Source organism: Vidua macroura, chromosome 4 (assembly GCF_024509145.1).
Source record: "Vidua macroura isolate BioBank_ID:100142 chromosome 4, ASM2450914v1, whole genome shotgun sequence".
In the NCBI taxonomy this organism is placed as follows: domain Eukaryota; kingdom Metazoa; phylum Chordata; class Aves; order Passeriformes; family Viduidae; genus Vidua; species Vidua macroura.
This window is the reverse complement of record NC_071574.1, coordinates 49918739-49932083: the sequence shown is the minus strand read 5'-3', so window position 1 is coordinate 49932083 and position 13345 is coordinate 49918739. Positions and strand designations below refer to the sequence as shown.

Sequence of the window (13345 nt, the reverse complement as noted above, 5' to 3'; positions counted from 1 at the left end):
GTTATGTCATTTTCATTTTCCCTCTTATCTTTATCCTTTTCTTATCTTTATACTTTTTACAGAGCAGTCTCTGAAAACATCACGTTTGTAGGACATGCTCCATTTTAGCTTACAGATGAAAAAGAGGAAAAAGTTTATAATCCCACAGCAAGGATGAGTTGATCCAGGAAAAATGTTTATCTTCTTCCTTTGAAATTCATTCAAGCAAGTTTTCTGTTTACCAGAGAAATAGTTATGACATGTTGTAACTCACTCGTGAATGTGTATCTCAAGTTTTGCTTTACATGTAATCTGAAGAACATGAGGTTGAAAAAAGGAGTCACAAAGACCAAATGCCAACTCTAACAGCTATAGTTTAAATTCTAGTTTGTTGGACAAGTTGGCAGCACTGACTGTCAGTGAGTTTGTTTGTATCGAACTTCAAGCAGCCTCAGAAATTCAGAAGAAATGTACTTCAACTAGAAGCTGAAGCAACTAGTTAAATCTTTCACTCTGTCTGGTGCTCAGAAGGATACAAATACTGCCAGAAAGCTTTCACCTATAAGCTTATACTTTCAATTCTGAAATCCTGAAATTTCCTGTTTCAACTGTGCTATTAAGGACCAAAAAAAAAAAAAAAGTCACATCACCACAATTTCATTATCTAAAACATGTATGAAATCTAATCAGAAGAAAATTGAGGACGATTATGAGTATTCTAATTTGCTTGGTCTATCCAGGTTGAGTTCTGTATTTGGATGCATGAAAAAAAAGATTTATGGAAAAATAACCCAAACAAACTCCTTTGGTACACTTGTTTGCTACTTAGGTCAGTCATAAGAGAAGTAAACATCCTTCAGGATAAGATCAAACATTGCTGCTGCATAGACAAAATGTATCCACAAAACAAACACTGCAGATCTCTAGAAAAGGAGATACACAGTGTGAGTATAGAGCCTTTACTGACCCGTGATGGGATCAGATCTGATACCCCTAACAAAATCACCACAAGCCACTCCCTCAAGGATATGGGGTTTATTGCTCCCTCCTCTGCTTCAACAGTGCACTAAATCCTACCCAGGAAGCAAGAACTCAAACTAGTATTCTGTATAAAGACTGAACTTCTTTAAAAAAAAGATTCTCTGAAATGGTCATACAAACATTTTCACAGCACTCTATTCCTATTTGGAATTTATGTTTAAAGAAATAATTCCAGGACATATTATGAATCATTGCATATTTCTGAACTTTATTTGTGGATCTAAATAAACTAAACTATATCAACTTCTGAATTCCTTTCTTATTGACTTTTGTAGAACTGATGACTACATGCATCTGAAATCCACATTGTAAACAGTATGAGGAATGAGAATTACCTTAGCCTCAGAATTTTGATGACTGACAACTGTTACTATTCATATACTTCACATGAACAGATTAAAAAAAAAAAAAACAAAACCAACTCTCCACCCTAATTCTGAAAATCTCTCCAAAAATCACGTATGTTCCAGATTTCCTTGAATTCCTGTGCAAGAGCAGGAAAACATCAATTGCAACTTCTAGATTTCCCCAGGCCTTTAACCCGAAGTGAAGGAAAAATGGATTTTTTTGGGAAATTCTTGACCACTCTGCAGGTTAGTACCAAGCAATTAACCTCTCAAGATGGTCAAGTTTCAGCTCTCCTAGATGAGAAGCAGTTGCAGAATGTGACATATGAGCAGCATTGTGACCTGTGTTTTAGCATGTGTCTAGAAAATTTTCTTTTTATTTCAGTTATGGTGTTTCCTTATTCCCCAAATAAGTGTTTTTGATGTAAATTCGTATTACAGCCCCTTACTTTAATGAAAGAATTAATTTCTTTTTTGTACCTGCCAACTGTGAGGAACTTGAAAAATTAATTGAACTTTTAACACTGAAGAACAGAAGACAATAAGCATAAATCTAATTTTGCTTCTATGAAAGATCTTGGAAACCCCACTATTGAGTAACATTCATATCTAGTAAGCACATATTTAGCTTTACTGATTTATTCTAGGAGATAGAAGATTAAAATGAAAAAACTCAATTATGACTACTATCTGTGAGAGCAACAGAAGTTTACTGTTAGGTATGGATCAGGTGTATTTCTGGTGGTTTGATTGCCTCTGAAAAGGCATCCCACAACCTTTATTCAATATGGCTCAATGCCTCTTTTAAGGCCTCATGATAAATTAAGAGAGAGAGAACAGGATTGTAACATTAGAAATCCACAAACCACTTCTGTAATCAACAACCTGAGATTTCTCCAATGCAAGAACTTAAACAAAATTAATAAGCATGCTAATTAGGGAATTATAATTCCCATTATTCAAAAAACCAGAGAGTTAACAGTAAAGAGCAAATGTATCTTTTGCATCTTTTTTAAACTGCTTTGTTTTAAAAATTGGAATTAGAACACAAAGTGCACTCCAAATCTTCTCAAAGAGTCATTCAAGAGCCATTTCTTACTCTTATGGCACTGCACTGAATTAAGTCTTCTATGAATAGAATTAATAGCAATAGTATCAGCATGATCTTTAAAATAGTTAGAGCCAGTGTAGACTTACAGTGTATACAGTGTTACCCAGGAGCAGGTAATCAGAAGTTTTGCCATTGCCGAACACAGTACCTGGAAAAGGAAATGGATAAAAATAAAAACATTTAAACATCCACAACAGAACTATATATGATCTTAATTTTGATACAAAAGAGGTGGCAGCCCTTTTTACAGGGTACTAGGAGATTTCATCTTGAACTGCAGTGAACACTAGAGAACTATGACTTGTATCATGTTTAGTGCTCTTAAACTTTCAGTGACTTCTGGGATCATGCAGGAAACAGGAACTTTCTGTGACACCATATCCCAGAAAGACCAGCTTTGAATTCAGTAGCAGTGCAATTAGAGTTCCTTTTAATATCAGAGATATAAAATCTTATCTTCAGAAAGATGTGAAATATAATGGTTATAGTATATATTGATTATAACATGTAAGTAAGCAGAAAGCTTAGAGTCAGATTTTCATGAATTCTGTTATTTTTGGTATGGAAACATATCTTTGCTCTTATCCATATTTCTGAATTCAACTTCACTAAGAATACAAAATATACTCAATTTAAATTCTTGAGATGCTTGTCATTCATAAAATTTTCAAAATTTACCCAACTCAAATATGTAGATTCATATAAGTACATATCCATTTGGCACATATGGAAACACACACACACATCAGTTATGCAGAGTCAGAGCTCTCAAGAGACGCATTTTCATAAAAAATTGTATTTTCATAAAAACCACATGCTTCCTAAGCTTAAGATTCTAAAGCAGTGAATTTTCCATTATTTATCAGAACTTCATGACTATTTTTACAGCATAGGCCTTTCTGATCCCAGTTCTGTCAAATTTATTTTTAGACATGGGATAATCAACAACTGAATTATTATGAGGAAATTCCTCATTCTCAATTAAAAGTACTGGGGGGGCTGCAGTTTCCCATGTTCAGTTTTGAAATGCTTTTAGCATTCAAGGTTGTTCATACACTGCAACTAAACTAACTAAACTGTAACACTCTGCTGTAGAGGTTCTAACCACTGGGATATTGCTTTTTACTGCATTATACGGAGTAATCAAAATGCTGTGTAATAGTAAGCAAGGATAAAAGTAAAAGACAATGAAAAAGGAAAATAATAATAAAGAAGCCTTTTTAAAAAAAACTGTATTGGAGGAAAGAGAAGAATAAAGGTATTTCTCTGTGGAGGGAAATCAGGGATGGATTTATAACTCCTCTGATTAGGCTGGACAGAGGAAGATGACAGAAATGGGGATAAATGCTGATAAAAACAGCCTGTAGTTGGAAACACTCATTTTCCACTATCTCAGCTGGCATATGGTATATTAAACACTGCTAATTAAGTATGTTTTCATATTTGCGTTGAATGTTTTTCCAGCCTCCATTTCATCTTTATATATGCTTGAAATTAAATCCGTTTTGGTTGTGGATGAAGAATGCTCCTCTCTAAAAGCTTTTCAAGACTTGCAAAGACAGTTTAACACAGAAAAAAATGATGCATTTACTGATATTCTGGAAGAGACAGCTGGGGACAACTTCACACAAAAATACTAGGATAGAAGTCCTCCTTAACCTAGCTGTCTCCCATTCCATGATGAGGAGCTCTCAATGGCAGCATCATCAGCTCTAGTGATACTTGTTGCATTTCTGACACTTCCCCTATTTAACTTTCTCTCTGGACAGACTAGCACACCAAGAAGGACTACAGGAGCTGAAGCCTGAAAAAAAAAAAGCTGAGACCATAGCTTATTTTAAAGATTATACAAAAGAGGGAGCAATCTACTAGTACATATAAGTTTGGCTTCTGCCATTATATTGACAAAGTTCCATCCAAAGAAGCTTCTGTGAAGATTTATGTGTCACTTTTTGTATCCACATGACAGTACCTAGACTGTAAATTTTGTGTACTGTACAATGGTAAGGTCCCATGGAGCCAATTCTGACAAACAATTCTTGCAAATCCATACTTATTCCCTGATTCCATATTTCTTGATAGACTCTACTATGACATATGCAGTTTGAAATTTTCTACTTACAGGTAAGAAACAGGCGGACCAGCAAGACTATGACTAAACAGGAGAATTTGACCAAGAGAAGGGCTCCAAGAGATTTTAATTATCTCCAAGATTTGTTTTTCAACATTCTAATAACTACCTGCTAATATATGCACTGCGCTGCTTTACAATACATACCTAGCAGTAAAGAGCATAATGAGAATAAGACAGAGGAACAGGCAGGCAGCTAAGTGTATTTCCACCAGTCACTGTGCTGGAACTCAGCACTCTAATGCACAAAGCTGAGCTGTACCTTTATGTATCAGGACCTATCTGTACCTCTTCTTTGTTAAGAGAAGGTGGAACCAGGGACCTGCTCTCTGAAGTTCCTGTCTCTGGTACTCCTTAGGAAACTAATAGCATTATTTTCCTTTCCTCTTCACACGTGCAGACACCAGTGATTTAATTAACACCATATATTTTTTTTTCACTTGTATCTCCTTCATGCAAAACTCTGAGCACCATCAGACCCATGCTAGGTACTGATTGTATCACCTCACGATGTACACAATTCCCCCAAATCCCAGTTCTGTTCCCTCACCCATCCTTTCTCTAGCAAAGAAAGGGAAGGTAGCAGGCAATTTGTTCAGACTCACAGAGGCCACTTGCCAGCAAGACAGTTCTAGTCCAGGGTTTGCAGGCTGAGAAGGCTGAGCTCTCACAAGTGCTTGTATAGGTATCTCTGCCATTCACAAATGAACTCTACTCTGCATCACCACAGACACTCATTGAACGCCTATCCAGGATGTAATGCATAAATCTCTCACATGGATTGGCTACAGCTTTGAACAGGGATTTCAGTTTGAATTTGAGATGATGGTTTTAGAGTATGCACTGGCATTTTAGGAATCTCATTCCTCCTGGGCCGTCTAAACCTCTCCAATGCAAACTGTTGCCACTGAACTCACATTCAGTGTGATGTGAGTGGCCTTTCAGAGAAAACAGGCTGCCACATCCCTCCCTTTACCCATTAGGAGTCACGGAGTGTTTTCCCCTCAAGCTTTTAGCGCATAAGCAGGTGTTACTCAGCTGAGCTGAGCCGCTAGTCTCAGCAGTTTCAAAGGTCCATGAGAACATTTCTGTCCCCTGTGCCAGGGCAGACTGCTTGGCTACATCACCAAAACTGAAAAGACACTAATTTTCAGAAAAGCTGCGAGGTACACACTTGTTTTTTTTTCTCCCCACAAACCAGAAACAAAACAAAACCCCACCTTTATGAGAGCTCTTCCAGCCCCAAGCATTCCCACAAAACGGAAGCAGTGCTTTCAAGTTTCCTTTAATTAGCACCACTTTCCTCTCAACCACCCCACTTCCTTCTGCAGCTCAAGCATATACAACAGCTGAACTAGAAGATGGACAGGACTGAGCAGTCCAAGATGCCACTGTTCCTTTGCCACAGTCCTACTCATAGAAATATAAACTAGTAGGTTAGTATGGCCTTGAACTAACAGGACAGAATGTATGCACAATAAAACTAAATGTTGACAAAATATAAGAGACAATACAAGGGATCGTAGCGTTTTAGGATCGTGTAGGTATTTACTGTGGTAGTGTATTTTACAAAAAATAGCATAATTAAATAGCAATCTCTTTTTCTCCATCTCGTTTCAGTTTACATGAACACTACTGAGATAGTTAAATGTATAGGTACATATTATTATTCCTACTTTAACACAGATCTTATATAAAATATTTTATGTATATGGCATCTGGTTCAGTTCTAGAAATGGTGTCTTGAAATTTAATCACACTGACCTGTTATTATTTATAAATCTTCCCTTAGAAAAAAGATAATATCTAGAAATTTTGTGCTTTTAAACATTTATATTTTTATTTTTCATAATACTTACCATGCTGGAGGGCTTTTAGTGGAAACCAAAACAGAATGAATGAGTGGAAGAGGCCATTTAAACAATGAACCCAGAAAACCTAAGAAAGAGAAAACAGAAAATCCATGAGAACCATTTGCAATAAACTAGCTCTGTGAACCCTGACCTTTCTTTTTATCTGTGTGTTAGATTCACAAAATGTGTTTTTGTTAGGCCACCACTGTGAAGTAATATAACTGACAGGCACTTTCTGCCTCTTAGCTCTTCATGGGTCATTTGTTTATTTTTATGCTTTGAAAAAAAGTGTGTATTATCTCCTCCTTTTAATTTCAATTCAGAAGGGAAATTACAATATAAAAATATGGGAATATCGTCAGAAAAATTTAACTAAATTAGACAGCTGGAACAATTGCTACATTCTAAGTGGGGAATTTAAAAGGACTACAGCTTTTATAATTTGCATTTAGTATAAGAATAAATTTAGATAGTAGAAAAATTAAAACCTGAGTTACACATATGCCTAACCTATATATTCCCCCACACAAAGGAATTTAAAAAGCACAAATATCAGTTTCTTCCTTAAATTTTTCCTTATATACTCCATTCTTGAGGAGCACAATTTGATCATATTAAAATTCCTTTAATGTATTCGCTAAACAATTGAAGTTTTACTTCCAAACTTATTTTCATTTGTAAAAGATGCCTTCTGCAAAGGATTGTATTAAGTTTAAGAAAAAACACTCTATTAATGCTTTCCATAATATATTGCATAATGACATAAAAAGACTTAATAAAAAATATGTAGCCCTTCAATATGTATTTCCTTCAATATGGCAATATTGATTTTTTCACTAACAATGCTTTTGACTGTTATGGCTTTTATTGTAACTGACTGCTGCGTATCTTGAGTGTTAAGGTGTTCAAACAATTGAAATTAAGTTGCCTGTCTCACATTTTCCACAATGTCTCAATGTCTTTTGTTAGATTGTACAGCTACATTAGGTTGCATGGTCCAATTTACACTCTAATACTTTGCAGATTTAAACTTGTGCTACTCATTAACCTTTGTCTCTCCTTCTTGCTATGTCATTACCAGAAGTTTTTATTTGACAGAAAGCACAGGTGGGTGCAAGAAAAATTAGTTCTACTTTTCCATTTTCCTGACCAATTCTTTTTGTCCTATGCTAATCCTTTAACCTCTGTCACGACCTCATAACCTTTGATCCCTTTTACCATAACAAATATCTGCATCAATATTCAAGGCAGTAATGTTTCCAAATCTTTAACACCAACTATTCAACTTATATAGGTGGGAATTTTGTAGCTGGTGAGTTTGTAGACATTTACTCATAGCGAATGTTGTATGGGAACAGTCACAGAATTTCCAATTAAGTCAACAATACCTCTGTGCAATAAAAAAAAATTAAAGCTTATTTTAAAACAGAAAACTAAAAACAACTATTATAACTCATACTTACACTGTTTATTAAAACTATCACAGCACAATAGTGTCTATATTTATGGGACCATGAAAAGCTTCGTATTTGGAAAGCATTCACAGGGACACAAGAGACACTGTTAAGTGTCCTTACAAGTTTCAGGCTGGCTTTCGTAGGTGAAGGGATGAAATGAGGAAGAAGGAGAAAAATCTCATCTGTTTCAGTGAATAAGGATAGTTTAGACAAATAATTATATGTATATTGGGGTAACTCCCGTTATATAATATAGCACAAGTGGCGCAGACATGAGAGTTAAGTATGCTGTATCAGCTCTGCAGATTTACTACAGATCATCACACCTAGGCATCGTTAATTCCAGGATATCCTGAAAATGTCCCCAGGTTCAACATAAAATGACATTACTTGAAATGTCACAATTATATTAACAAAAAATAAAATCAGAAGATCTTTCACAAAAGTCAAATACTCATGAAATCACAGATTCAGGCACAAGTTTAATTTAGTTTTTTTAAAAGAGATTTTTATGGGCAATGCTGTAGAAATTTTGTGTATTTTATACATTAAAGAGTCCTACATTCTTCTACTACTACTTATGGTAGTCTCTCTAAGTTGAACATCACCCATTTCCCACAAGAAGTAGCTTCAGATTCCTTTTGATTCACATTGACACATTCTTGACTCCAAGTATTTTTTCCCAAAACTCAAAATTAAACCATAAAATCACAACTCCAAATTGACAAAGAATAGTACCATGTCCCTCCCTCTACAAATCTAGTGACAGTTCTTATTGTCCACTGCAACACTTCTCCACAGGCTTCAGTAATCCATTTCCATCTAACAGTACAAATACATACAGACCAGTGACAGTCAGGTCTAATCACTTCTGCCTACTGAAGACAGCTTTATTACCATCAGAAAAAAAATAAAAAAGGGTGGAAAAAATGAAATCCTTGTTGTTCATTTCCATACTTGGTAAAAATGAAAATATATGTATATGATTTGTACCATTCACTGACAAGTGTATACATGAAAAGAGCAGCAATAAAAATCCTCTCCATTTTTAATTATGAGCAGCACAAAACAAAAAGGGTAACTATACTGAATTCCTATGAATTTTTGCTTTATGTTTAATTTTTACAAAGATCTACCTTAGTATTAAAGTCCAGTGCATTTTGGGAAGTCTTGTATAACTCAGGGTATTTCAGCATGTTTTCTTTTCGGCAGGATCTCTCAAATATTCCGAGAGTTAGAGGAGGCATTGCTGTAAACATCTAATAGGTGGTTTAAAAAGAAAAAATTGCAAAACTTTAGAGGTGAGGATTTGCTTAAAGATTGCTTACTCAAGAAACATTCATGGCTAAATGTAACTAAAGGCACAGAAATTGTCTTACCACATTGTAAAGACCTATACACCATCTTTCAAAAAGAATTTGTCCAGAAAAGCCATTGACAAATGCAAACCAGACCTGCAAAAGATTAGAACCGTGTATTACTCATATGTCTTGCAAGGTACAATAAACAGATTTTTCCTCAGCTTCGCAAAAAGGGATACCCCTACAACACATTTATAACACAGTTGAAAATGTTTTGGTTTAAACCCATATGAAAAAATTAATGATAAACCCAACTTTCAATCAAGAATAGATAGTGGGCAATCTAGTCAGATATGTGAGCAATTCCATGCAAATAGGAAAACATTCAAAGGAGGTTACTATTTTCAGAAGAAATGTCAGGTTCTTTAAGGTTTTAAGAGTGATTCAAGCTCACTGAATTCTTAATGAAATAAAAATTCTGAGAAATATGGGCTGGTAGAAGGGGAACCTACAGACTAGTATCATAGACATCTCATTGTTAGCGAACTTGACTAACAAAATTAATTGATTAACCTGCTGTTTGGAACTTAAAACTACCAATAATCCTTACTCATGAAAGGATTAGGCTTTACCAGAGCACTAAAGTAGAACTACTTAGTTAAGAACCACTAACTCAGCTACAGGGTACTGTAGAGAGGGAAGCAGACATCTCTTTAATTGCATAATTTAAATCATTTTTTGCTAAAAGGTTAAAAGAAAAGATATTTAATTTGAAATGTGTGATAGCATATTTTCTAATGTTTTTCAGCACAGCATGCAGTATATCTATTTTCTCCTATTATTTTCATCCTTGAATTAGTTCAATGACAAAGTGGAGAAGTTGCACATCTGATGGATCTTTATTAATAAGTTACATTGAAACTATATTGTCTAGGAAAAACAAAAGCTCTTAGGTAAGACAAGTCAAAATCATCGGAACATTCTACTCTGTTTAACACCCATGTTTTACAACTGAATTTTTAGATGCTGCTTTCTTACAGTTCACATTTCACTGAACTTCATTAAGGAAGCATGAATTGCTACAATCAATATGTATGTTTATCAGTATGTAGCCAGCATGGTCTCCAGGTGATTGGATTCCATGACCAAACTCAGATTTTTTTTTTTTAATCATGTGGTGCAATGCCTGAACATGTTTGTGAGTACTTTGACATGGAAAACCTCTTGAATTTGGCAACTATTAACACTAAAAATGGGAGGTAAAATCCAGCCAAAATTGCTATTTGTTCAACAGATAAGAGTAAATTTTTTTTTTTTTGTGGCCACTTATTAAAACAAGATTGGATACAAAGTAATGACTGTTCAAGCTTGCAATACAGAAAGAGAGAATACCCTGAATTTTCCAAAATCTTATAATGCTAAATTTGTATACCTTGGTAGATTTAAGTGCAACAAGCACAATTTTCTAACCTTTCAGACTATAAACTGAAAAGACAATGGAATTACTTTATTTCAGCTGAGTCAGATTTTTAGCATCTCTTTTGTATTTTTATTTTTGACTTTCAAAATACGAATTATGATTTAATTGTGATGAATTTGTTGGCAGCAGCTTCTCAGTAGCTGAGTGTAAGGGTGCAAGATGAGTACATAATGAATTGTGCATTACAGAATAATTACGCACTCAACATCAGTACAATTGATGCTTTTTCCCCCTTGTTTGTATCAAATACTGGAGTAAATTTTAGAAGTATTGATTTGAAAGGGTTAGGGTGGTGGAAGAAAAGTGACTCAGTAGCTGGTCATAAATGTGTACATCTCATTGCTGGTAATTTCACATAGAGTTAAGCAAAGTATCACTCTCTAGGAAGAAAATAAAAGACCACAAGTACATATAGACTTGACCCTTCATAACCAAGGAGTATATGGAAAAGACATTAACTTTCCACTGTGCTTTAACCAGGAGGTGAAGTGTTATAAAATGCTAGTTTTAAATGAAAGGCCTAAATACATACACTGAATCTATTCCACATGTTGCCTGCTTTTACAGGTAAATGATGTTATGCAACACTCGGAAATGTTTTGGAGTGACTTTTAAAAAGCAATAAAATTTTAATTTGCAATGGAATGTTGCTTTCAGCTTATTTTGTACAGAATTTAAATTAGAATTTTCAAGGTATTTAAGCTGAAACGGTTTTAGTATAAAATTGTAAAGAAATCCTTTAAGGTATAGTATTGACTTCCTGAAATATTAACATTTACTTTTTTCTAAAGAAAGCACACAAGTTATAGGCATTTTAGTTCATTTTAGTGTAATAAGGGAGTGGAATATATCTTGGTCAGAGGCCTAGATGCAAACTAAAGAGAGATGAAATTTGGTAGCATCTCTAAGTTCTGAAGTTCTTATGGAATCTATCAAAAAAGTCTATGAATAAGAAATCTTTCAATGTGGCTAAAAGCAGTAGTCTCCAGTAGAAACACTATTGTTTAGTGGAATACCACATATTTAACTTTAAGAGACGAAACAACTTTAGTATCTAAGCAGAACCATTAATTTTATATTATTTACAATACAGTATTTGAATGTTCACATTAAGAACAACTGGCTCAAGCCATAATGGCTCAGAATTAAAATATCTAAAAGGTAGAGAAAGAAAAGACAAAGGACAAATACAGCCCTCATCTCAAACTGTAAGAGAAGAAAATAACCCACCTATTTGCCTAAACTTCTGAAACTTGGGCCCTAGAAAATTACACTCTTAACCCTACATGAAAAAATTAATATGGAGCTTGCTACATTATTAACAGTGACAAGAAACACTTGCTCTGCAAGTACAATTTATTCAGACAAGTGTGTTTCATCCTAGTTATGAAGGACAATGAAGGCAGCTGTACCTGAAAAATAAGTTTTTAGGATGCTGGACATGACAGTAATTTAGGAGCAGACTCAAACACTTCTCTCTTACGGTATAGGTGCTACTTTAACAACTCAATTACTAATCCAGCTCCCTTTTACAGAAGGACAGGTGATTGGTGCTCTTACAAAGTATTTTAGACTATGTATGTGAACAGGCAGTGAAAATTCAGACCATTGAGTAGTTCAACGCCTACAAAATTTTCCATTGAAAAGGAAAGATTTAGGTCCCCAGCCTGTCTAAAATGAGATGGATCTCAACACAGACCCTTCTATTTCTAAGTTTTCCAACCATGTAATGTCAGAATGTGGGCATGAGCACAATCACTTTCTGCTGTGTGTGTTTCAAACTGAACTTGGTGCAGTTTGCACACCTCAAGTAAGCCATGGCAGAGTGAACCACAGCAGCTGAACTGTGCAGCTCAGACCCAGTGTGAGTATGCCTAGAAGCCTGCTCATGTTTGGGTTGTGCCTTATGTGGGTCTCAATATCATCATGGCTACTCATCTGATATGTCAGGCAAAGGAAATAGGAACAAAATGGTAAATTCCAGTTATGGACATGAACAGCTTGGGGAAGGGGAAAAATAACCTCTTCCTCATCCAAAGTTTATGGAATAAAAAAAGTCATTACAGCTCCAATTACTTAATAAATTAATTATCTTCATAGTATCACTTCAATTGCTATGAACAGCCATGTTTAAACATCTGTGACTGAAATTTAAATCTCAATTCCACACATCTGTTTCTTCTGCTTGTCTTGGTCTTTTACTCTTTCATTTGATGTTTCATGTTGGGTAAAATCAAATCTTCTGATTTTTAAAAACTGTAAATCCTTTTTACTTAATATGAACCAGTTATTTTACATTATTACTAGTTAGTAATATAGCAAAATGAGTTTTGCTATAGGAAATACAGCAAAATAGGAATAGGAAAATTTTGTTTCTCTGATGTCAAAGGGTGATTTTCATGACTTCATAAAATGAGTAGTTTAATGACAGAGTGTATACAGTAATGGTAATTATAAAAAAAAAACAAAACAATCCACAAAGGAGTTCTCAATCATGAGATCAGTCTCAATTCCCTTTATAAAATAATGACAGCTCCTCCAAAATAATTATGAGACTTTGCATAGGCTTATCCTACATGAGGTGTGATGCTCTGTACAGGCTTAATAAAGCACGTTAGTGGTTTATTAGAGATTCAGAGTTTTCA

The 13345-nt window shown here is 34.8% G+C and overlaps 1 protein-coding gene across 6 annotated transcripts in view; it reads right to left on the bottom strand.

The window, feature by feature from the left end:
- Nucleotides 1-13345, bottom strand: part of ATP8A1 (ATPase phospholipid transporting 8A1) — a 104159-nt gene that overhangs the window by 26198 nt on the left and 64616 nt on the right. For all 6 annotated transcript variants that reach the window (XM_053975222.1, XM_053975223.1, XM_053975221.1 and 3 more), the window contains 4 exons: nt 9299-9373; nt 9056-9178; nt 6469-6547; nt 2565-2626 (listed from right to left, as the gene is read on the bottom strand). In XM_053975222.1, the coding sequence (XP_053831197.1) occupies nt 2565-2626; nt 6469-6547; nt 9056-9178; nt 9299-9373 (339 nt within the window). The remainder of the gene's footprint in view (nt 1-2564; nt 2627-6468; nt 6548-9055; nt 9179-9298; nt 9374-13345) is intronic.